Here is a 24,548-nt window from a genome sequence, read left to right on the forward strand (position 1 = left end):
TTAATCCGATTCAAAAGCTGTAAATCGCCTTTCTTTGTCTTTCTTGCACACTTCTAACGCTCTCACTCGCGGCCGACTGGTGGAACGTTTCGTCCGAAATAGAGCCATCATCCATAGCCCAAGCGGTGTTGCAGGTTTGTGTTGTGGATAAATGCGGTGTCAGCTGTCATCGAACTTGTGCAGACCCAATGGGCGTATTTAGTGCAAAAATGAAAAGACGCATCGTTTCGAATTTGATCAGGTAAAAAGTCATCGTCGGTTTTCCACCGATTTCACCTCACCGATTGCGTTCTAAATCGCCACTCAACTAATCGATTCTAGCCTTCCATTTTAAAATTTCTTGTCATTTAGTCGTCTAAATCTGGAAATTGTTGCTAAAATAGGCGATTTGTTATGGTCGGAAGTGTTTTGATTGATTTTTGGGTCAGTGTGTCATCGTTGAAAATTTTTCGCCGCTTGATTTTCTTATCTTAATTTAGTGTCATTATTATTTATAATTGCGATGTTAATGTTTAAATTGCATTTACGGTAGGCGGGTTTTCTGTTTTCGTGTGCCCACGACTCTACTACGGTTTTCCATTTGTGATTTTGCATTTTGGTGGGTTTCTTTCCATGTTACGTTTATGGATTTTCAGGGACGAGGCTGATTGTTGCGGTTTTGTTTGTTTTACACGTTTGTTAAACCGCGGAACATGTGCCAATTAGTTTTTCAAAAAAAAACAAGAACAAAAATGGGAGCGTGTGACGTTACTTGAAATCGTTTGCAGTAAAATTACTATGGGACTAAACAAAAATAAAAAAAAATCACATGATAATCTTCAAAAACGTCTTTACAATAAATTTACTTGAATTCTCATTTTCCAAGTTTTGAAAACCTGTTTGTTTGATTGATAACTGATAAGCATTCCTCGACAACGTTAATTTGTTTTCTTCTGGCTTAATGACTAATTATAAAGTTAATTATTGCGGTAATAGCATTGTCAATTTCGTTTTGCACTCCAACCACTCTTGCAGTGACATTTTGAAAAATGAATATTTTAAAATTTATATGAGGCATTATCAAACAATAAAAAATACCTTTCTTAGATTTGATTCCAAAACAATACAAAATTTTAGAAAAAAACAACAGTATTTTAATGTCTAATTGCTCTCTAAGTTTAATTCAACCACCTTCAAAAAAGTTCTTAAAATCTCATTTTAAATAAAAAAAATTCAAGGAGCAACTATTGAAAAAAAATTAAATCTTAAAGAACGTTGATTCACTTTTTTCTTTTCCTGTCATTTTTTATCCAATAAAAACATACAATGATAGAAGAGATAAACATTTAGCTTTCATACAATTTTTTTCGTGATACTTGATTGTTATTTGGTCATATCTGTACTGTTTTCATGCTTGTTATGGCAACGATAACAGCCATGCACATGTTTTACTTTTCTTTCTTTCATTTGCTTTTTTCAAATTAAATTGAATCCTTATTTCGAAGACTGGGTAAAATAATCGTAAACCTGCTCCTATTCTCAAAATTTTTGAAATTCTATTTTTTATTTAAAACTTGAACAAACCCAGAGTTAAAGAGCACAATTTTGCTTTAAAACAAATTGAATTTTTGTATCTGATTCTTTCATTTTCCCTAAGAACAATAGGAAAGTTTCGAAAAATTAATATAATAAAACCCTAGAGAGTTAAACATTAAATCTCTTTCTTTAAATGAAAAGAAAAAAATCACAAATCACAAATTCATCATTCGAGATCCCAAAACATTTTCATTTTTCATTTAGTTTGGGAGAATTGCGGAAATAGCGTAAAATACATCAAAGAAAATAAAGTTTTCAACGTTAAATATCTTTGAATTCAATAACAAAAACAAAAAATTAATACTAGAGAAACAAAGATTTATCAAAATTGTAAAAGAGCTAAATTTTACTTTCAAACAACTTAAAATAAAACCAAACCTTGAAAAAAACTGTATTTTTTTTTTGAAATACCTAATGTTTAATAATCTCCAGTTTCCAGTTTTCTACTAGAACTTTTGTGCTGATTCGAGTTGTTGTAATTCACGATTCTCAAAATAACACGAGAGCAAATTGCATCACATATCTAACAAAAAGATAATGTTATCAAAACGCGTAGTAAATAAACCAAACAGTAAAATCTATGCCTCCCGAGCGGATATCTCAAATTAGTAAATTGGCGGTTTTCCCTTATCTCTTATCAAAACTTGTCGCATTTTTACAGGTTCATAAACAAATAATGAATCACTAACATCGGTCGTTCGTCTCAGAATCCCCTAATAAGTGACATTAACGACTTACTAAAGTGCTTCAAGAATAATTCTTCCGTTTAACAATCTCGTGTTACGAAATTCAAAGCGATTCGCCGCTAACCTCGTTAACATTTCACTTTCAGGTGCTTTTAGGCCCTCACAATGAATATCATGCGAAAGTTACGAGGTGGAGGCGGTGGCACCCCTTCCGCCTCCTCATCAGACATATCAGACGCCGCCCCCGGTTCGCCTCACACCCAATTGGGTCTGATGCATCTCAAAAAGCTCTTCTCGGAGTACACGCACCCGTCACATCCATTAACAGACCAAGAGCGGGATGATAAACTTTATAACATGCTCCCGCTTTTTTGCAAGGTGATTAAATCAAAGAATCAATATTTGGTAAATTCAGTGATTTAAGGTGTTCGGATCGAGTCCCACATGCGACATGAATGAGAAATTCTGGGATATCCTCGCGTTTTGCCACCAAGTGTCACTTCTCATGGTTTCGGAAATAAGAAAAAGGGCCTCGAATCAGAGCACGGAAGCGGCGAGTTGTGCCATTGCAAAATTTCTAGAAATTGAAAATTGCGAAGAGTCGAGCAATGGGTGGATGCTTCTGAGTACTCTGAATCTCCTAGCGGCGGGAGATGCGACTTTAGTTCAGGTTTTCTCTCACAAAATTGCTTTTTCGGAAAAAAAACACCCCAATTTTAGGTCATGTCTGAGGTTTCGGTTCCGTCAACTTTAGTGAAATGCCTGTATTTGTTTTTCGATTTGCCGGAAATGTCGGAGCAGGAAGCCAACAGTAAAGACTCCTCGAGTGATTTCACGCCACGAGAAAGGAGGATTTTGCTCCAGAAAATTTTTGTACAACTTTTAGTCCGTCTGTGCAGTCATCGAATCCCGGCCGAAGAACTGGCCCGGAAGGATGATCTGACTTTATTATTTTCCGCTATCACTTCATGGTGTCCCTCCCATAACGTCATGTGGAGGAAAAGTGCAGCCGAAGTCCTAATGACCCTCTCCCGGCATGGGCTTACACCCCCTGTTGTCGGCTACATCCACTGTAATTCCCACAATTTACGAAAACTTCTCTCTAACTTTACTAAATTTCAGCAAAAGGCTGCGTCGCTTTGTGTATAGAAAACATGAAAAGAGTACCTGAATTAGCACCACTAGAATTAGTCGAAATGTTTGTAACGGTTTTTTGTTTTTTGAAAGATTCCAGCGAAGTTTCCTCGACGCTCTTAGATGATTTTAGGCAAGCTCAAGGATATTTATTCTTGTCGGATTTTTTACTCAAGTAAGACTCGGGACATTTTTTTAAACCAAATTAAAATATTTTTCTAGATTAGAAAGTGAAAAGTCGAGTGAGGCACAAGAATCGATCCGAAATTTAGTTCTCATGGTGACCTCATTGTGCATGTGTGGTTATATTGAATTGAAACCATCTCAGGCCTCCACTGGTTCGTTATTTCAAATGCAAGGTTTTACTCTACCGCAGCCGTCAGGGCGCGGGACAAGTGTCCGAAACATTCAAGCATTTCACGTAAGTTTAAATTAAATTAAAAAATTAAATTAAAGAATAAAAAACAAAATCTGAGTCAAATTGGCAAATAATTAACATTACCTCTCACATTATTTGAAAAAAAAACGAAGAAGAAAACACCAGAGATTTATTCCCCTTATTTTTTCTAATTTCACTAAACTAAGGAAAAAACATCTTTTTAGAATAACTGTTTTTAATGTTGTAAATTTCTTTTTACCTATTTTAAGAGATTACAGTAAAATAAACCTTAAATAACATTAAATCTATTTTTCTTTAAATGAAAAGTTAAAGCAGAAAGGACCAACACTTTTTAAAAATTTTAATTATAAAGTTATTGTATAATTTACTAAATTACACAATAAAAATTAACTGATCACTTAAGAAAAAACAACTCATTAAACATGGAGACAAAAATTTATGACTTTTGAGTCAGAAATGACTTATTGAAATATTAATTCTTATTTACGTTGAGAGAACAATGAAGTACGTATTTCGTACCCAAAAATGTCTAGTTTTTTTCTTTGTATTTAAAAAAAAGTTTGAAAAAAAAAAACACTGCAAGAACACAATTTAAAACTTTTCATATATTTTTTAAATTGTCATTTTCGTTTCATGTTGAGAGAACAAAAATGGAGCAAAACAAGTGTAAATATTAGAGAAACACAGATTCAGCAGTTTTTATTCTGCTACTTAAATTATTAATGTTAAAATAATAATGAAAACAGAAAGAAATACAAGTCAAATGACTTGTGAATGAAAGAAATAGTGTTGCATGAAAAATGTTTTTCAGGTTTTACAGAGCACATTCCTGAAATCCAACTCGCCCCTCCTCTGCTGTACAATCCTCGACGCAATCTCAAGCATTTACCATTCGGACAACGCCAATTACTTCATCCTCGAAAACCAAAATACTCTAAGCCAATTCACCGAAAAAATCCACTACAAGTCTGAAGAAATCCAAAGCAAATTGTTCGAACTGATCGAATTCCTCGTATTCCAATTAAACTTTGTACCTTGCAAAGAACTAATCTCCATGTCAATTTTTCTTAAAACTCATAGTTTAAATCACGTAGACTGTAGTATATTATGTGTACAGACCCTGTTGAACATATTGAAACACAACGTTATATTTAAAGATGTTTATCGCGAAGTTGGCATGTTGGAAGTTTTCGTTACTTGTTTGAACCGTTATTTAAGTTTCCTCGAAGAGAAAAAATCCAAACCCGAGTTTAAAATACCCTCTGGTCAGGAAAAACTCGGAACTCTTGTAGTGGAAGCTCTGACACACCTCCTGGCTGGAAACCAGTCAAATGCTACGGTTTTACGCGAGTGTGGAGGAGCGAAATGCGTGCAAGAACTAGTCCAATATCCCGAATGTAGGTACTCGGCTTTAGGGATTATCAAAGAACTGGTTTTGACCACAGGAGGTGACGAAGACATGGCTCAACTCCTCACAACTCTCCATTCGGCTCCACGAACCGCACTTCAACTCAAAATCGATATTTTGGAAGCTTTGAAATTGTGTTTGAAAGAGTCGCATCGAACTCGGACTGTTTTTCGTAAAGTTAACGGGTTTGTTTATGTGACTAGTGTTTTGGTAGCACTGGAAGGGAAGCTGAAGCAGAAAGAAACAAATCCGGAGGTTTTGACACTCCTCCAATTGGTTTTTCATACGATTTCAACCGCTATGAGATTCGAACCGGCCAATGCAAAGTTTTTCTATCACGAAATTTGCAAAACTAGTCTTTGTGATACTCTTAGATTATTAGGTTGTTTCACCGACAAAGTCGATGCTATCAAAGAGTGTGATTTCGAAGCACCAAACAATGATTTACAAGACGTTTATCACAAGTTGTTTGTCGGATCTGTTACGAATCCAGAGTAAGTCAAATCAGTAAATACTGATTTATCGATTTTTCTCACAATTTTATTTCCAGATTGTCCGACTTGGTCGCCCCGGATCTCTCATACGCCACCATCGTCTATCGCCTCCTCTATGACTTGGCACTCGATCTCTTCGACAAACCTAACGTCATTCTTATGAAATCCCCCTCCTTGTCGCGACAAGCCTCCATCGAGCCACCCCCCAACTCCGGTAAACGCTCCATCAACTCCCTTAACCTCACTCCCCCCATCCCCGACCCGATCATAGTTCATCCGGGAGTAGTAGTCGCGATGCTACAACTCCTCCCATGTATCAACCTCTCCGATTCTGGCCTCACCCTCCAATTATACATTTCGGAAGTGATCAAATCTCTCGTCCGGAGTGAACGTAACCAACAACTCATGTGCGATAAAGAATTTGTCGGTTATTTGCTGTCAATCGGCTCAACCCCCATCCAAAATGAAAATCACCCCCTCCATGGCCCTCTCCAATACATGCTGGAACGTCTCGCCGCCCAAGCTTTGGAACCCACCGACTTACGGAATTTTCTCCGTTTGGGGAACCCCCTGTGTTGCTTGCCTTTGGAGAGTAAGGAGCAGGGAGGAGGGCCGGTACCGTTGACAAGAATCAAGACTTTGGTTTCGATGACCACTCCAAAGGATTTCCGGGCGCAGTCATCGTACACTCTTCCTCCCTTTGTGGAGTTTGATATGTCGGCGGAGGGGTTTGGGTGTTTGTACCTCCCGAGTATCGCTCCACAGTCCCCTGCAGCTCCGAGTGTTGTCTCGACTTTGGATAGTAGCGTTTTGGGGGGGATTGGGTCCGGGGATCGACTCTTTCCTCCCCAGACAGGACTGAGTTACTCCACTTGGATTTGTGTTGATAAGTTTTCTGATCCGAGGACTGACCCACATTGTGTCCGATTATTGACCCTAGTGAGGAACTTCAACGCGGCCCGGGAGGACCATTTGGTGTGCTTGTCAGTCGTTTTATCGGCGAGGGATAAGGCAATCATTGTGTCGACTCAGGAAACTCACATTCCGCACCGTAAGTCATCAAAAAACGTCGTAATTGTAGCATTAAATATCTCACAGATGTAGGTGATTGGGAGCCGGAAGGCTCCGGCGAGCATGGTGCGCGAGTCTGGTGCCCCGACATTCTCCAAGAAGGCCAATGGCATCACATTGTCGTAGTCCTAAACCGTGCTGTGTTGAAAAACTCCTCCTTTGCTCTTTATCTCGACGGCCAACAACTCCACGCGCAAAAAATGCACTACATATCGCAAAACCCAGGTGGTGGGAGTGCTAACCTCACGGTGGCCTCCTCAGTTTATGGTTTCATCGGAACTCCGCCTGCTTGGAGGAGATACTCCCGACTGTGTTGGAAGCAAGGCCCTTGCCACTTGTTCGAAGAGGTTTTAACCCCAGTTGTGGTCTCCCAAATGTTCCATTTAGGGCCCCACTATATGGGTTCTTTCCTCGCCCCCAATCTCAACACTTCAGAAACAATGCAGTTGGTGTCGGAGGAAAAAGTCGTTTTTGGACTTAACGCCAAAGCCGTTTCGCAACTCACCTTGAACAAGATCCGGAAAGTTTACAGTCGTACTGATAATAAATCGATTGCTAAACAATTAGGGATGTCGAGTCATGAAAGTGCTACTCCCATTCGGATTTTACACAATTCAGCTGGACATTTAGCTGGGTCTGCGAGGAGTTTAGGAGGCGTTGTGATAGGATATTTAGGAGTTAGAGTTTTTTGTCCGAGACCAGTTGCAACGACTGTAAGTTTAACTCACGAGTCACATACTTATTTTATTTCTTCGGTTTGTAGATCGATACTGTTGGTGGCTGCTCCGTTTTATTGGGGTTAATTGCGATGGCTCAAGACGTCGAAAGTTTGTATGCAGGTGTTAAAGCTCTAGTTTGCGTTGTTAAAAGTAATAAAGTAGCACAAGCGGAAATGGACCGGAAACGCGGCTATCAAACCTTAGCCATGTTGTTGAGACGTAAACGGATGCTCCTAAACTCGCATATTTTACACCTTGCGTTCAGTCTCGTGGGCACTGTGGACAGTGGGAGGGAGTCCTCAGCTATACCCAATCGGACGGCGTTTCAGGCAAGTCTGAATAACAGGTTGCCAGGCGTGGTAAAATTTCACCAGATCGTGATTGTCATGTTAGTCTGGTGATTTGGTGAAAACTCTTGTAAAAATTCTAATATCTGTTGATTTTTTGGAAATGAAAAAAACTGTTTTCCAAGCATCTTCCACGTTTTCAACCAGAAACTTAATTATTTCGTCAAATTCTTTCAAAAAAGTCAAAAAACCACCAAATTGGTTAAAAAAATTGTTCTGTTTGTTTTTTTACAAAGTTTTACTAGACAGGATCCAAGTACTCAATTTATTTTTGTCTTTTTCGAATACATTTTCAGTTAGAAACACAATTATTTCGCCAAATTTTGTTAAAAAAAAATCAAAAATTCAACAAAATCGACCAAAAACGACGTTATTTTTGCCCTTTTCAAGTTTTTAAGCACGTTTTTCCGATAAAAACAAAAAAATTCTGTAAATTTTGTTGAAGCAGGCTGAAAAATACAAAATTTATTCGAAATTGATTTTATTTTAGCTTGTTCGTTTTTGAACCAGAGGCTCATTTATTTTGCAAAATATCCAACACGCTTAAAAATCACAAAAACAATTGATATTGATGTTATTTTGTTTGTTTCACTCGATTTAACTGGTTTTTGAGCAAAATAAATTTAAAAAAAAATAAATAAAAAAAAATTATTGAAAACCACCAAATTGGTGAAATTGGTGAATTTAAATGCTTTTCAGGTAGAAACATAATTATTTTGCAAAATTTTGTCAAAAACAAGCCACAAATTCAACAAAATATCCCAAACAACGGCATTTTTTGTCTTTCTGAAAGATAAAAACACAAAAAGTTCTAAATATTGCATTGCAACAGGCTAAAAAATTACAAAATTAACTCAAAATTCATATCATTTTTTAGCCTATTCGCCCGACTTAGTTCGTTTTTGAATCAGAGATTCATTTATTTTGCAAAATCTTGTCCAAACACGCCTAAAAATCTCAAAAAGAATTGATTCTGATGTTATTTTGTTTGTCTCACTTGAGTTTGAGGAAAATAAGACAAAAATAAGCTGAGAAAACACAAAATTTTGTCGAAAATACACGTTTTTGTACTTAAAATAAACTCAGTAATCGAGAAATTAATCTAAAATTGTATTTTTCGAGCATTTTAGCACGTTTTTCAGCTAGAAAGGCAATTATTTCGCAAAATTTTGTTGAAAACAAGCCGAAAAATCACAGATTTTAAGAGTTTAAGCAGTTTTTTTAAGCTTGAAAACTGCGTTGTTTAGCGAGATTGCCATACAAATCGTAATCTTGTGAAAATTGACAAATTTTTCAACTCGCATCTGGTGAATTTTCTGGCAACAGTGACTAATAATTTGTTATTTATTTGAATGTAGGACCTCCTCTGCGACTTGGAAGTCTGGCATGAAGCCCCCGGCGAACTCCTCCGCTCCCACTTGGAGCACCTCTACGAACTCGCAGCTGAATCGAACGAAAAACGTAACAATACATGGATAATGCGCGACTTGCAACTCGTTGAAAAACTCCTCCATATAACTCCCGAAGTCAAACATAACGCCACGCGTCAAGTCCTCTTCTCCCTGCTTTCAGTCCTCTTAGGAGGTCAACCCCGCCAACCCGATTTGTTACTTTTCGGACAATTTATGGCAGCCACACTCCCTCAATCCTCAAACTTTAACGAAAAACCTCTGATTTTGCGTGAAGGTGACTCGGAGAAAGAGGGCGAAGGAGAGAATATTCTTCTGAGGAATCGGTGTTTGGGTCTGATACATTCCATGCTTTTCGCACAAAGAAACATCGTCGGGGAGGAAATCGCACGCACGTTGGGGTTTGACTGGATCCTGCTTTTCATGCAGCCGAATTTGCATGCGACGACTGTGGTTTGGGGGTTAAGGATTTTGGTGGTGATGTGCTCGAATCCCGGACTTATGAACCGGTAAAGAAGTTTCCTTTAGTACTTACCAATTGATTAATTCGTTTTTTTTATAGATTCCGCGATGGCAGCAGCAATGGCGGGTGGTTGCGCTACACAGAACAAGTCACTCACAACAAAATGGCGGTAGTTTTAGGGTGTCACATGAATAGTACTCAAGGGAGTGATACTAAATCGGAAGCCCTCCACATTCCCGGGTTTCAGTATTTGGGGTGGCTACTCCCCGCACATTTAGACGTACCAGAAATTTATTTCCTGCTAACTGCACTCATCATGGGGGTCCCGGTCAAGCTTCTACCAGTCGAGACAAAGTTCGATTTGGATGCAATTTGGACGTTTCTTTGGGGCAGTTCTATAAGCAATCAACCGGCAACTAGTGTGGCCCCCCGGATTTGTCTTTGTCCCGAAGCTGTCGTCGTTTTATTGACAATAGCGAGGGCAATGCTCCACACTAGTGAGTCGACTTTACCCGAATGGTTGCAAAACCACCCAATTTCGATTATCCAAGTTTTGTTCCAATTGTATCACAACATGCCCGATTTTATGCCCATTTTTATGTCATCGGAAGTGCTCGGGGCCCTGGCTGGGGTCCTATTTCCCCCACCTGTAGTCTCAAGTATGGATAGTGGGGATAGTAGCGGTGCTTCTACTCCCGCTTGTGACGAAACCGATGTCATTATCGTACCGAGAACCCCTGATGAGGATCCCCTAACCACGCATCCTGTCAGACAATTTATTATTGACTTTATTCGGGTTATTGTAGTCGATTCGTTAAGTTTATCTACGACAGGGAAAGTTTCACCGGTCATTGACCTGGTTTTAGATGCGTATCCTGTGAATTCCACCACGTCTCAACAAATTTGTTACCAGACCGAAATTTTGGCCACTCTGATGGACCATCTTTTAGCTGCGGATATGCTGGTGGGGGACCAAGCGGCAATTCCAGTGGTACCACTCGCCAATGCCCATATTCAACACGTGACACCCAACGTGTTTTACTTAACGGCGCGAATAGTCGACAAACTCTGGCAAGGTTCTTTAACTAAAGACCCTCACGAAGTCTTCGATTTTATAGTGAAATTAATCGGGCAAGCAAAACGCCGGACCGGCAATCTCTCGCTAGAATGTCTCTACCATTGCCTAAATCGCAGTATTTTGTTTCTCTTGTCCCGCCCTACTGACACTATAGCCGATCAAATGTCAGTATTAGAAGCCTTACACAAACTCACCACCAATCGTTTGATTGTTTTCGGAGCTGGCAATCACGAATTAGATTTCATTGGGTGCCTTACTTACTGCCTTCTCCAATTAACAGCCGACATGAAAATCATGTTGGAGTCAAATATGAGGACAACATGGCACGTCAATCCTAGCAGTGAACTTGAGTCTCGAGATGAGCAATTAAATGCCCATCAAGGGCGGAATTTAATGGCCGGAGCGGCATTACGCGTGTGGGAAGAACTCTACGTTTGTAAAAAACCAGCAATTGAAGAAGTTTTTAAAGTCACGCTAGCGTCCCCAAATCCGAATGCCAAAGCACCCGATTTGACGATAGTCCGAGAGCAAGTTTTCGACGCCGCCTCAAAACTATGGCTAAACTATGTGGATGCTGAACGTAAAGCGACCTATCGAGTCCCGTGGGAGTTACACAACCAAATCCAATCGAAAATTCATAAAGTCACTGGAGGTTTAACACGATTAGCTAGCAGAACAAAAGTCCGAAAAGACGACACCATGAGAATCAAGATCAGGATGAGCAAAAAACAAGCCTTGCAATGGATGATGAACCATGTGAACATTCTCCGGGAATTCGTCGAAATGCGTCGCCAACAACACCAAAACACCACTCAACACACCCAAAGGTATGTCCACCAAGAATGGCTCCAAACCGAGAACGAATTGACAAGGGAACGGGGACTTTGGGGCCCTCCGGAGCCTTGCCACCTCGATAAATGGATGTTGGATATGACTGAAGGGCCCCACAGGATGCGGAAAAAGACAATGAGGAATGATCTCTTCTACTTGCATTACCCCTACCGTCCTGAACACGAAAAAGGGCCACTCAAGTATAAAGTCGCAACAAGTCATCATAGCAAAATCTACTATCAAGCGGTTCAAACCCGACAAAGAACCGGAGTTACCGGTTTAACCGAACCGGAACGGGCCGATAGCATCGTGGATGAACCTTCACCGCTACCCTTGACCCCACTTCCGCCCCTCGCAAGGCTTAAATCTGATCCGGATGACCAACAGGAGGAGAACGATATCGAGGAGGAACCCTCAGCCCCCCCAGATAACCAAACTTTGATGAGGCTTCTAGAAGAGAACGAAAAGATTTCGCACATGTTTCGTTGTGCCCGAATTCAAGGGTTGGATACAACCGAAGGGTTATTACTATTCGGGCAGGAGCACTGTTACGTCGTTGATGGTTTCACTCTATTGAAAAACCGTGAAATTCGGGATATTGAAAGTGTGCCAACTAATGCGCACGAATACGAACCAATTTTACCCAATCCGGGGTCGCCAAGAAGGTCACGTGCTATGCGACAGTGTTCCAAATTCTCCTACGAAGATATAAGGTAAATCCTCAAATGATATATCCTAGTGTATAAAAAAAATTGTTACATGAAGAAATTTAAAGCACTAATCTTGAAACTTGTATATTGTTTAGTGCTTCAAAGTGCTTTGGGTCAGTGATGGCAAAACGTTTATAAAAAAGTCACATTTTTTTCTAAAAACAGTTTCAGCGAAAACTTGAAGCACTGGGATTTATTTAAAGCATTGTTAATGCTTTAAAGTGCTTCACGTCGCAGTGTCAGCGGATTATTAATAAAAAAGTTATACATATTTGTTTCCAATTTGTTGAGAGTGTTAACGAAACCCTAATAAGTACTCGTACCATACAAGTTTCAAAATTAGTGCTTCAAATGTGACAACAACACTGTGAAGCACTAACTATGACAAGAATACAGTTAGTGCTTGTGCATGTGCGCTAACTTTTGTAATGTTTCGGATGAACAGAGAGGTTCATAAGCGACGGTACCTCCTGCAACCCATGGCCCTGGAGGTGTTTTCCGGGGACGGCCGGAATTACCTCCTGGCTTTTCCTCGGAAGGTCCGGAATAAGGTCTATCAGCGTTTCATGGCCATGGCGACCGGTATAGCCGATAGTGCTCAACAATCGGTCGCAGGTCAACGCCGGACAGCCAATGTCGAACAAGCAACTAGTCTTTTAAGCAATTTGATTGGCGAGACGAGTGTGACCCAACGATGGGTCGTAAGTCACCCTTTTAGTGTCTCCAGTGTCTCAATTTTGTTTTTCAGAGAGGCGAAATCTCAAATTTCCAGTATTTGATGTATTTGAACACTTTAGCCGGCCGTTCGTATAACGACTTGATGCAGTATCCGGTTTTCCCGTGGATTTTAGCCGATTATGATTCGGAAGAGCTCGATTTAACCGATCCGATGACTTTTCGGGATTTCACCAAACCGATGGGGGCCCAAAGCCCCGAACGCTTGGAGCAGTTTCGGAAACGTTTCAAGGAATGGGATGACCCACACGGAGAAACCCCTCCATACCACTATGGAACACATTATTCTAGTGCGATGATCGTGTGTTCGTATTTGGTCCGAAGTGAACCTTTCACTCAACATTTCCTACGATTACAAGGGGGACATTTTGATTTAGCCGATCGTATGTTTCATTCCGTCAAAGAGGCGTGGTTATCAGCCTCAAAACACAATATGGCTGATGTGAAAGAATTGATCCCTGAATTTTTCTACCTACCCGAGTTTTTGGAAAATTTGAATCAATTTGATTTAGGAGCGAAACAAAGTGGGGTTGCTTTGGGTGATGTGGTGTTACCACCTTGGGCTAAACAAGACCCAAGAGAGTTTATAAGGGTGCATAGGATGGCCCTGGAATGCGATTACGTCTCACAGAATCTCCACCACTGGATTGATCTCATTTTTGGATACAAACAACAAGGACAACCGGCCATTGATTCAGTTAATGTCTTCCACCATTTGTTCTACGAGGGAAATGTAGATATTTACAAGTAAGACGAGTTGTTTTAAAAAATGTATTTGTAATAATAATTTTTATTTTAGTATCGATGATCCACTGAAAAAGAACGCAACCATCGGTTTTATTAACAATTTTGGGCAAATTCCCAAACAATTATTCAAGAAACCACATCCTTGTAAAAAAATGGGTGGTGGTAATAATCGGACGTCGGTGATTGATACTGGGTCTTTAGTCCAAGCGTTCACTTTACCTCAACCTGAGAAACTTTTTTTCCACCATTTGGACAATCTAAGACCCTCTTTACAGCCAATCAAAGGTAAAGACGTAAGAGCGAGCTAAAGCGAAATTCGGTTTAAGGAAAAATGCAATATTTTACGTATTTCACTTTTCGTCTGTTATACAATTCACATAACCGGGAAATTGTACGCTGAAATGATTTTCAAAATTTTGACCGTTTAGAATGGCGACAACATAGAAATAATTATTTCTCTGGAAGGTATTATAAAGGAAATTTTTTTTATCTATTTTATTGCCTCCTTTCACCTCTTTCTCTTACTTTCACACGTTTCTAAACTTTCTGTTTCTACAAATTGTTAACAGCGCCGAATTTAATATAAAATCGTTGTATGTTTTTAGTTTTGCTAGTTGCATACACATCTACTGCCGTAATAATTTTGTAAATTCTTAGATGTTTCAAACAATATAATTAAATGAACAAAAAAATTTGAATAATTATTGACAATAAGTAAAAATAAAAGAAATTGTTCTAAAACAATTTGATCAGTCCATAATATTTTAAAAAGAAGTTTTTTATTACAAATTGATAATTACTTGCAATATTTAATTAATTGCACATTGTTCATTTCCGGAACTTGTAAAGTACGTAGACAAATAAATTTATAAAATTACCTAAAAAAAATTACATGAGCGGCAAAATTATGGAATCTTGACAGAAATGCACGAAAGGGTCAATTTTCTTTTTAAAAAATACAAAATTCTCAATTGCCATTTCGACTATTAAAGGATCTATCGAATTGGTTAAAAAAATTAGCAGTTTCCATTTAAACAAATGTCGATGACGTCATTACTCAAAAAACCAAAAAGTGTAAAAATTTAAATCAAGTTGGAAATTGTGTAGTATTTTTTTTAAAGAAAATTGTCCTGTACGAGCATTTTTGCGAAAACAGAATATTTTCAGCGTTAATAAGATTGTTCCCTAATTTTGCTACTTACTGTATAATGATTATTATTATTTTATTTTCTGGTTCTTTACCAATGTATATACATACTGTTTTATTGTTACAAAATAAATATCCCTCATATTTAGGATGACATTATTTGAAAAAAAAAAAAACAGAACATTTATCAAATAGAAAATATAAAAGAAAAGAGAATATTGATCAGGGAAAAAGGGAGATGATTAAATTCCTCGCAGGCATTTTTTGATAAAAAATTAGAATAGTCCCAAAACTCTTAGGCTGCTGTCATAATGTATAGTGTATGGAAATGATTTGATAATAAAAAAAAAACCTTGGAAAAAAACTCGTTTATTTCAAAAAACAACTCGAAAAAGATTAAATAAAACACATTACCTAATTAGTTCAGAAAACCTATTTGAGGGATCGAATGCAAAAAAAACTATGAAATAAAAGTCAATAAGTAAATAAAAATGTAACAGAAACATAATAAACAAAAATTCGATTCAATTTGAATACTTTTGGGAGGAACATTTTTTTTTCAGTGATTTTATTAGACAACAGTTTATTGTAAAATTTTTGGCAATTTTTGTGAAAAAAAAGGAAAGTTCGGAAAAAATGTAGTCAATTTTCCACTTTAGCTCGCTGTTAATATGCCCGACCCTACGAAATGTCTACATTTCCAGAAGTGAAAAGTCCAGTGGGTCAAATCCTCCATGTCGACAAAACAGTCCTCGCCGTGGAACAAAACAAGGTTCTAATCCCGACTTTATACAACAAATACGTGGCTTGGGGCTTCGCTGACCACTCCCTTCGAATCGGGAATTACGACAGCGATAAAGCCGTCTTCGTATCCGAAAGTGTCGTCCAAAACAACGGCGAAATCCTCGCATGTGTTTGCCCCTCTCCCAAACTGATCGTCACAGCAGGGACCAGTTCGGTGGTAACAATCTGGGAATTCGAATCCCGCAAAAAATCCCTCAACATTAAACACAACCTTTATGCCCACACGGACGCAGTGACATGTCTCGCGGCAAGTCCCGCTTATAACGTGATCGTCTCGGGATCCCGGGACTGCACTGCGATCATCTGGGATTTATCCCGAGGGATTTTCGTGCGGCAACTGCGAGGCCACGCTGGGCCCATCGCCGCCGTCGCCGTGAATGACCTCACGGGGGATATCGCCACGTGTGCAGCTACGTGGTTGCACGTGTGGAGCATAAACGGGGACGAGTTGGCCAATGTCAACACGTGTGTAGGGAGGGCCGATCGCATGCAACAGATTTTGTGTGTGGCTTTCTCGCAGACCCACGAATGGGATTCGTTGAATGTCGTAATGACGGGGTCGACGGATGGGGTCACAAGAGTGAGTAGATAACTGCTTTACCGGCATTTTTGTAATTTTTTAAAGATGTGGTCGATTGAGTACGTACAAGTGCCCGACGAGACAAACACCAATGTGGAACCAAAGCACCAGAGTCCGGCCAAGCCGACTCCGATTCACCATCGTCTAGTCAAACAGATCAATGTTTCAAATGATAGCTCTCTGAGTTTGATGAAATCGGGGTCCGAGAGTAGCTTATCCGAAGACAATAACCCGAGGAGACCTTCGATCGATCGGCAAGCGAGTTCAAAGGAGTGGAGGAGTGAGCAACAAAACGAAAAGGAGACGTGTAGCGACACTGAGGAGGCTTCTCCTCCCATTCCTGTGCGGAGGAGACGGTCAAGGGTGCATGGAGGGTTCAGGAAGAGTGAAGGTTAGCTGGTTTTGGGTTAATTTTCATACTGATTTATCAAATTTCAGGTGGTAACAGTGCTGATAGTGCTAGTCTTGACGTCGATGATGGCACCAATATGAGAACTAGCAAGTCTGACACGAGCCTGACCGATTCCTTTGTGATGGTACCAGAGACTAAGAAACGGACCGTGAACCCTATGAACGTCCTCAGGCCAGGTAACTAACCGTGTTGCCAGCTCAAAACAATTAAATTCGCCAGATCTGAGCAGAAAAGTTACCAGATTTACACCTTTTTCACCAGATTACACTTAAATTTTTATAATAATGTCGAAGATTCATGTTTTTTTCACAAACCTGCTCAAAAACGTGCTTAAACGCCCGAAAAATGCAAAAATAGGTAACGCTATTTTATTTAGTCTAATTCTACATTTTTTGGCTAGTTTTTTATTCAATGTTGCGAAATACCGGATAACAAAAAATCTCTTGGTGACACTGAATTAGTGGTAATGCTTCTAAATTTGTTATATCAGAATGTTTCAGGTGACAGCTAAAGCAATCGCCCGTCGCAATGGCAATTGCCTATAAAAGTTTGACGTTTGAATTTGAAAGTCAAGGTTGCCAAATTAAATTTTAAATTTGACCTTAAATCATTTACTTGAAAAACATGCTAAACACTTGATAAAGCCAAAAATTATGACGTAATTTAATTTTTTTTTATTTGTTTTGGCAAATTCTTGACATTAACACTATTTTCGACCATACTTTGTATTTTTCGTCCTATTTTTTTGACAAAGTTTTACTCAAAAAACTAATGAAACAAACGAAATAACATCAATTTAAATTTATTTTTGTTGTGTTTAAGCCTGTTTTGACAATATCCTGCAAAATAAATGAGTCTCTGGTTCAAAAATGAACTAAATCAAGCGAGATACGCTAAAATGATATCAATTTCAATCTAATTTGATACTTTTTCAGTCAGTTTTAACAAAAATTTGAATGTATTTTAGAAACGTGCTGAAACACTCTAAAAATACAAAAATAATACTAGTTTTGGCTTAATTTGATAAATTTTCGGTTTATTTTTAGCGAAATTTTGCAAAATAGTCCTATTTTCGGCTAAAAACATACTAAAACGCTCAGAAATGGACAAAATAATGTACTATTTAACCCATTTTAGGAATCTTTTTACCTTTTTGAGTGAAATCATTTAGAAAAACAAAACTATCTCTCTTTGTTAACTTGTTTTCGAGAAAATTTCGCATTTGTGTTTCTGCATGGCTAAAAAACGTGCAAAATGCTCAAACAAATACAAAAAAAACTAGTGTTATCATTTTTTACTGAATTTAATTAAAAGTTAATTTTACTAATATTTGGGCGAATACTCGATTTAAAAAAAATTATGTCAAAATACATTAATTTTCTGCTGGAACTACAGTCACGTTTCTAAAAAATCATCAGAAATTAGAATTTTTTTTATGTACAAAAGTTTTCACCAAATCATTAAACTAGTACAAAAATCACCAGACGTGGCAACAGTGGTAACTATATTAATACTTTTTTTCATCTTTAATTTCTTCTCTTAGGGTTCAAGTGGCAGCGCCAGTTGGTTTTCAGAAGCAAACTAACCATGCACACCGCCTACGACCGCAAAGACAACGCCGAGCCCGCCTCCATCACAGCCCTGGCAGTCTCTAAGTACATTTTCTTCAATAAAATTTTCATAAAATTAACACTTTGTTCCAGGGATCACCGCAGCGTCTACGTGGGAGACACCCGTGGCAGGGTGTTCTCCTGGAGCGTTTGCGACGTTCCAGGTCGAGCGGCTGACCACTGGCTCAAAGACGAAGGAGCCGATTTTTGCGCTTCTTGCAATATCAGATTCACAATCTACGAAAGGAAACACCATTGTCGCAATTGCGGTCAAGTGTTTTGCTCGAAATGCAGCCGATTCGAGAGCGAAATCTCACGATTACGTATTCTGAAACCGGTCAGGGTATGTCAGACGTGTTACGCCACTCTCAAGTCAGAAAAATAAATATGTTAGTTATAGATTACCAAAATAGTAAACAAAAATTATTTATTATGATATTGGGTGTGATTTTATTACTGTTTTTATTTATGATATATTTAACGGTTTTTAACACGTGTTTTATTGTTTTTTATATTATTTTTAATACATAAATGTTTACATCAGGTTTCTGTTATGATGTTTTTGTGATATTTATATTGTAGTATTTTTATGTATATAAGTGTTTTGCTTAGCTAAAGTATTATTTTAAAGCAAAGCAATATGTATTTAGAACAATAATATCTGTTGCCTGGTATACAGTAAATGTTGATTTTATGGAATTTGTGTACAATAATGTGTAAGATAGTATTAGTGCAATTCCGTGCGAAAAAAGATGAATTTCATTATGATTGATATTATTTTTGTATTCAACAATGGACCGAATTTGTTAGACTGTAGGTAAAAAGGTAAAAAAGGTGTGCACTAGCATCTGTAGACAATATACAAGTGCACTATTGTGCATTCCAAAGTATATTTCCTTATATTTGATAAATGTATGTGATATTATAGATTCTATAGGGTTAGCAAATTGTAAATATGCCATGTCTTGATTATATAATAAAGTAACTTGCAAAATACACGATTTTTCCTTTGCTTCAACTTTTTAAGCTTACATTTGGTTGAAAGCATAAAGTAGAAAACGAGGTGAGTCGATTAAAAGTATATTTTTCCCATATCTCAAAAACTAGTAATCACAAAATTCAGCCTTTGCTATTAAATACTTATTTTTTTTTCTACGTTTGTGATTTTTTTCAGAATTTTTCTTATAATTTTAAAATTCCTTATAATTAAAATTAATTAATTAGTGCTTTTTGAAGGATATTAGGTCTTTTTCGGTTGATTACTTTTGGGAAAACAGCTAAATTTTTAGAATTCTTCATTGTTTTTGAGGCAGCATATCTCCTGGTCCAGAAGTAACATTTTACATCCTGTGGACTTCGAAACTTTTTTAATTAATTACCTTTAATTAATTTAAATATAAGAATTGGTAAAAAAAATCTGAAAAAAACGCTGATCTCTGAGCGATTCACGCTGTATACAATAAATGGTCGCTAGCTTATAAGTCTATGGTTCGGTTTAAGTATGTATGGTCAAAACAGCTGAATTTTCGAAATCGTATATTTTCGTCAATATTGCGAAAAAATACATATTCATAGAAAATCTTAAATAGTTGATTACAAAAATTACAAATCATCAAGATCGACTGCATCAATCTGTGGGGTAATCTCGGCGACTGTGACAGGCTTAGGTTTCTCCCCACTTATCCTAGGTATATCCAATTTGGACCAACTTCCAGGTTCTGCTTTTTTCAACTTAATTTCGACTTTCGTCCCATACATAGAAACCTGACTGGCTTCCACATCAACAATCTGAAACAAACCCCAGTCAAACAAGCCTAAAAAAATATCCTGACAAATCTCACCCCTCGGAGTTCGATATCCAAATTGAAAACGGCATTGTTTTGTTGAGGAAACACCAAATTCGCGTAAAGTCTAATCGGATTTAATTTAATTTCGCTCTTTTTAACACAATATTGTTTCGCGTAAATCGAGACGACGACGTGAGTGGCAGTTTGATGGTAGTCCCAGCGACATTGGACGGTTGTGTTGTCCGTATTCTGGTAAGTCGTTTTACAGCCCTAGTGTGAAAGTACGCTTACCGCACTTACCTCCTTGAGCCACAAATGTTGGCCGGTTTGGCAGCCTACTTGGTTCAAAAAAGCGTTAAAATCAGTGGTGCGTTTCTGGCAACAGGACCAGAACTTCATCCCCTCGTGGAAAATGGGGACGCCAGGGTGGAAAGTACAAGTGGTGGCGTTTGTTTCCGGGCCTTGATACGTCTGACCACAACCCCCATTTTTACAAGTAGTACCAACTGCAATTTCGTTGGATTTTTTCTCAGATGTGTTTGTATTTGTACTGTTTAAAACTTGCTGTTTCAAAGAAGGTGCAATTTCAGGTTCCATAATAGTCTGCAAAATTTGTTATAAAAATTTTGGAATTTATTTTTTAGAAAAATACCATTGGAGTATCAAATGGGGGTCGTTCCTTAGCAGTTGGCACGATGGGTTTGACTTCGATTACTTCGTTTATGTCTATTTCCTGCTTGACGGGCTTCTCGGGTTCGGGGGGCTTCACGTTTGAGTGTTTTGATTTCGTGCACCCTTTTATATTTAAAAATTCTGTAAAATCTGTACATTTTTTATTACAGCAGGACCAGCCCTTGTAAGCGTCGTGGAAAACAGGTTCCCCAGGGTGATGACAACAAGAATCTGTAAAATTTATTTTTAAATTCAGGTGCCGACATGACATAACCTCACCTTCTCTATTGTGACTTGGGTCGAATTTCTGACCGCAACCTTTGTTGTAACACTGTAACATGATGTCACCGTTTTCCATCTTGTAGCAAGAATTGTGATACTTGAATAGATGAAACTACAATCGAGGTAATTGTTCGTTTTTTTATTTTGTAAGACTTTCCAGAATTTTCATTCATTTGCAATGTTGTTAAGCCTGATGGGGCTTTCAACCAATCAAAACGAATCATTTATCTTTGTCTGGCTTGAAGAAATTAGATTGGGTATCTTTGTTGTTTGTTTTTTTTGACAAAAAGGGTACGTTCCGAAACACATTTCTTTAGAGCGCCACATTCAAATAAAATAAAACCAGAAAAAATTTAAAGTTTATTTGAGTTTAGATCCATAGATCTTAGAACCGACATAAAGACATCGCTCGAAATCATATTTGTGCCGATTTAAATAAACTCCAAACGCAATTTTCCCTTTAAAAGACTTAGACAGTGTTAACAAAGGCTCTTTTGATGTTGTTCCTGTCGTTTGATCAATGCAAATCATTTGGCATCTTGTACACACACCCCCAGCCTAAAATTTCCAATTAAAAATAACACAAATAAAACCGAAAAATCACCTCAAATTCAATATCGTTAAAAATAAACTCCTCAAACTCATTTTCCGTAAATTCTTTATTGAACTTGACAACAAAATTTGCTCGAAATCTTTGAATCGTCGTCCCCAACTCCTCAAAAAATTCCTCATCGCAGATTTGCCCCCTCAACCACTCGACACTGGCCTCGTTTATTAACAAAAATTGGGCTTTATTGACCAGCGACAACTGAATTTCATCATCTGGAAAAAATGTTATTTGCGAAATACTTGAGAAAATCGCTCACTTTTCGCGTCTTTTCTCGTGAAGATTTTCTCGTTCTCGTCGCACTGTTTCAACAAACGGACTCCCGGACATTCCAAAACTTCACTTAACCAATCAGAAACTTCATCCCCACAATCCCATCCTTCGATTTTATCTCCGCAAACTTTACTCTGACAGAGAGACGCGACATTTTGAGAATACGAAGAGACATTTATCGAGACGTGGAAACTCTTCCGACCTAGAAAATAATTAAGGAAAAAGTTTAAAAACATTGTTGACATACCTGGATACGTTAAGAACAACATTTCAGTTTCCAGATCGATGATTGGTCGAATGAGACACATTTTCTTGTTGTTTTTTTGCGTAATTGCAACTCCGGATGAGTTGATTATCATCCATTGGCGGTCAAATTTCAGACCTGTAGAGGTAAGTGGCCATTGCGACACTGAAAATCCTCCACAGGATTTAACAGGGTATAAAATAATTTGTTTTAAAACACCCTCTGAATTGTTACTTTCCAATTCTTCTTCTAAATATTTATAGTCATTGTCAGTTGGAATTAAATAATTATTACGGTTCTTGTGTGGAACTTTTTTAATCACTGGTTTGGTAACAAAGCAATTTTCAACCATTTCCAACAATTTATCTGCGTCGATTTTCCGGGACATGTAACCGAATGAGACTCGAATGGAACCAGTTGGGTTCCCATCCACCAAATCGTGTTGGTCCCCACACACGTGACCTGCCTAATTTCCACTTGTTTACGCATTAAAAATATTCGCACTTACCTCATAGTGTTTTTTGACATCTTCAGGACTCAAATTTAGAAAATATTGACAAGCACCAGGATTACAAAAACATCCAGTTCTCAAATGAATGTTATACAAGTTTGCAAAATGTAAAACTTCAGCATAACCGACATATTCGCCATTATCTCGTAAAATATTAAAATTTACAATTGGGCCTTGATCTTGAGGATTTTCAAACGTTGTGTTATGGTATAAAGTAACAGCAGGGTTGCCGTTTGAGTGGTGCAAACACAGTAGGTTTCTGTAGACGTATTGTGCCAAAGAAAAAGTGTGCTTTGAGATGGTTTCGAAGGGCAGATCTAGACGCCTGAGGGTGTTGAAACCCGCCTTTAGAGCGAGGATGGAGAGAAACGGAAGAGTGCCATCTTCAAACCTACAAAATTAATTTAATCACAGTTCAAACAAAAAATGATTTTGATTTTAATCACCTTTCATGTATCACATCCCTCATCACAACCTCATTCCTGACCGCCTGCGCCATAAAAACCGTCCCTCCTCCATAATACCTCTTCCTCAAAACCCCACAACTCTCATTCCGCACTAGAAGAGCCCCCAGACCGGTCGGATACCCAAAAATTTTACAAAACGAAATGGCCACAAAATCCGGTTTAGTTTCTGACAAATCCAAGACTTCTGTTGGGGCGAATGCGGCGGCATCCACTACCACGAACCATTCCCCCGGTCCTAAAGCCCCCTCTTTAACAGCCTTGATCCATGAAAGTGGGTACTTCACCCCTGAAAAGTTGCTTTGCGCGGGAAAAACAAACAGGGAGTTCCCCGATTTTGTGGTTTGGTTTTGCGATAACGATTCTGTGAATTTGATGCACTTGGTTTTGGGGGCGTAGACTCGCATTCCGAGGACAGAAGTGTGATTGTCTTGGAGGTAGACGAGACTGCCATCAGATCCGTATTTGAAATTTTCAGAAATGAGTTTAAGAGCCGCCGTTGCGCCTGATGTAAAAATGACAGAGTATTCGTCAGGAGTGGTTTTGAAGTGGGCTAAAAGTCTGGAATTTTGGCTAAAAATGGAATTTTTGACGTTTTTGAACTTACTGATAACGAACAATGTCTATAGCGTCTTCTGTTAGTTTACTGGAAAGGTTTTTCGCGTGTGGGTTTGCGTACAAGTTGGTACATAATTGGTGGGCAATTTCCTCGAGTTGTTTCTCTGAATATAAAGTAGCTCCAGCATGTTCTAAATAATATTGACCTGGAATTGTCATAACCCTACTTAGATCACTTCTCTTTGTTAAAATTTTTAATTTTACGTACCTGAAAGCCGCTCGAATTCACCTTGGATTGCTTTTCGCTGTTTTTCAGAATATATTTCACGAAATTTGCAAAAATTATCCATTCTTTTGTTTAAAACACTTGATGATTGTTTAATGATATTAAAAAGATTGAGATATTAGAAAGTGGAACCGATAACGGGATATTGAGGTTGTGAAATCATAAAAACTTGGTATTATTGGAAGATAAGACGTCACTATCTTACTTAAGTAATTAGCTGCACGCAAATACATGAAATAATTTGTTGCAATAACAATTTTAAAAATATTCCATTGTGTAGTTTATTATGCGTACATTATATCATTATAACATTATATTATGTGTATATTAATAACATCCATGGATGTTATTCAATAATACTTTAGTAGCGTGTCTACTAATAATTTAAGAGTAGCGAAATTAAAACTGCTTTATTTAAATGAGGATGACAAACAGAAAAATTACAGGGAAATAGAACATTAAATATGTACTTCACAATAAGAAATTTTCAAGAAACATTCTGCT

At 38.1% G+C, this 24,548-nt stretch overlaps 3 protein-coding genes across 6 annotated transcripts; 1 reads left to right on the forward strand and 2 right to left on the reverse strand.

Annotated features, from left to right (window-relative positions):
• The first annotated feature begins 121 nt into the window (after positions 1-121).
• On the forward strand, positions 122-19,356 carry LOC123008321 (WD repeat and FYVE domain-containing protein 3). 3 transcript variants are annotated; one of them, XM_044404120.1, is made up of 20 exons: positions 122-241; positions 2,408-2,639; positions 2,686-2,931; positions 2,982-3,333; positions 3,384-3,570; positions 3,618-3,816; positions 4,607-5,697; positions 5,754-6,748; positions 6,796-7,481; positions 7,532-7,816; positions 9,193-9,752; positions 9,806-12,328; positions 12,771-13,026; positions 13,074-13,807; positions 13,860-14,092; positions 15,659-16,338; positions 16,384-16,729; positions 16,777-16,926; positions 18,294-18,405; positions 18,454-19,356. In XM_044404120.1, exons 2-20 carry the CDS (start codon positions 2,427-2,429, stop codon positions 18,743-18,745), a joined length of 10,140 nt encoding a protein of 3,379 aa, XP_044260055.1. In that variant the 5' UTR covers positions 122-241; positions 2,408-2,426; the 3' UTR covers positions 18,746-19,356. The 3 variants fall into 3 exon arrangements, with proteins under 3 accessions (XP_044260055.1, XP_044260057.1, XP_044260058.1); XM_044404122.1 differs by having other exon boundaries at positions 6,802-7,481; XM_044404123.1 differs by lacking the exons at positions 122-241; positions 2,408-2,639; positions 2,686-2,931; ... (1 more) ...; positions 3,384-3,570; positions 3,618-3,816 and having other exon boundaries at positions 5,059-5,192; positions 5,241-5,697.
• Positions 19,357-19,883: 527 nt separating this feature from the next.
• On the reverse strand, positions 19,884-21,289 carry LOC123007502 (cysteine and histidine-rich domain-containing protein). The gene is made up of 5 exons (XM_044402837.1): positions 21,099-21,289; positions 20,800-21,050; positions 20,448-20,750; positions 20,202-20,396; positions 19,884-20,148 (listed from the first exon to the last, which is right to left on the reverse strand). Exons 1-5 carry the CDS (start codon positions 21,175-21,177, stop codon positions 19,963-19,965), a joined length of 1,014 nt encoding a protein of 337 aa, XP_044258772.1. The 5' UTR covers positions 21,178-21,289; the 3' UTR covers positions 19,884-19,962.
• A 159-nt stretch (positions 21,290-21,448) lies between these two features.
• LOC123007264 (molybdenum cofactor sulfurase 3) lies at positions 21,449-24,180 on the reverse strand. 2 transcript variants are annotated; one of them, XM_044402453.1, is made up of 8 exons: positions 24,027-24,180; positions 23,808-23,964; positions 23,183-23,761; positions 22,734-23,127; positions 22,229-22,691; positions 21,968-22,183; positions 21,706-21,923; positions 21,449-21,659 (listed from the first exon to the last, which is right to left on the reverse strand). In XM_044402453.1, exons 1-8 carry the CDS (start codon positions 24,106-24,108, stop codon positions 21,462-21,464), a joined length of 2,307 nt encoding a protein of 768 aa, XP_044258388.1. In that variant the 5' UTR covers positions 24,109-24,180; the 3' UTR covers positions 21,449-21,461. The 2 variants fall into 2 exon arrangements, with proteins under 2 accessions (XP_044258388.1, XP_044258389.1); XM_044402454.1 differs by lacking the exon at positions 24,027-24,180 and having other exon boundaries at positions 23,183-23,753; positions 23,808-23,947.
• Positions 24,181-24,548: the final 368 nt, after the last annotated feature.

Source organism: Tribolium madens, unplaced genomic scaffold, assembly GCF_015345945.1.
Source record: "Tribolium madens isolate multiple individuals breed KSU strain unplaced genomic scaffold, Tmad_KSU_1.1 Scaffold_3;HRSCAF=73;Tcas5.2_LG2, whole genome shotgun sequence".
In the NCBI taxonomy this organism is placed as follows: Eukaryota; Metazoa; Arthropoda; class Insecta; order Coleoptera; family Tenebrionidae; genus Tribolium; species Tribolium madens.

What these genes read in the sequence shown, in the direction of transcription:
- LOC123008321 (XM_044404120.1), top strand. Translation starts at nt 2,427, where the DNA reads ATGAATATCATGCGAAAGTTACGAGGTGGAGGCGGTGGCACCCCTTCC. An exon ending in GGAAATGTAGATATTTACAA is followed by an intron (nt 13,808 to 13,859) that starts GTAAGACGAGTT and finishes TTTTTATTTTAG; the next exon opens with TATCGATGATCCACTGAAAA. An exon ending in ACAGCCCTGGCAGTCTCTAA is followed by an intron (nt 18,406 to 18,453) that starts GTACATTTTCTT and finishes ACTTTGTTCCAG; the next exon opens with GGATCACCGCAGCGTCTACG.
- LOC123007264 (XM_044402453.1), bottom strand. Translation starts at nt 24,108, where the DNA reads ATGGATAATTTTTGCAAATTTCGTGAAATATATTCTGAAAAACAGCGA. An exon ending in TGAATTCGAGCGGCTTTCAG is followed by an intron (nt 23,965 to 24,026) that starts GTACGTAAAATT and finishes TGACAATTCCAG; the next exon opens with GTCAATATTATTTAGAACAT. An exon ending in ATAGACATTGTTCGTTATCA is followed by an intron (nt 23,762 to 23,807) that starts GTAAGTTCAAAA and finishes CCAAAATTCCAG; the next exon opens with ACTTTTAGCCCACTTCAAAA.
- LOC123007502 (XM_044402837.1), bottom strand. Translation starts at nt 21,177, where the DNA reads ATGGAAAACGGTGACATCATGTTACAGTGTTACAACAAAGGTTGCGGT. An exon ending in AACATTTGTGGCTCAAGGAG is followed by an intron (nt 20,397 to 20,447) that starts GTAAGTGCGGTA and finishes ACGACTTACCAG; the next exon opens with AATACGGACAACACAACCGT. An exon ending in TGGATATCGAACTCCGAGGG is followed by an intron (nt 20,149 to 20,201) that starts GTGAGATTTGTC and finishes GGTTTGTTTCAG; the next exon opens with ATTGTTGATGTGGAAGCCAG.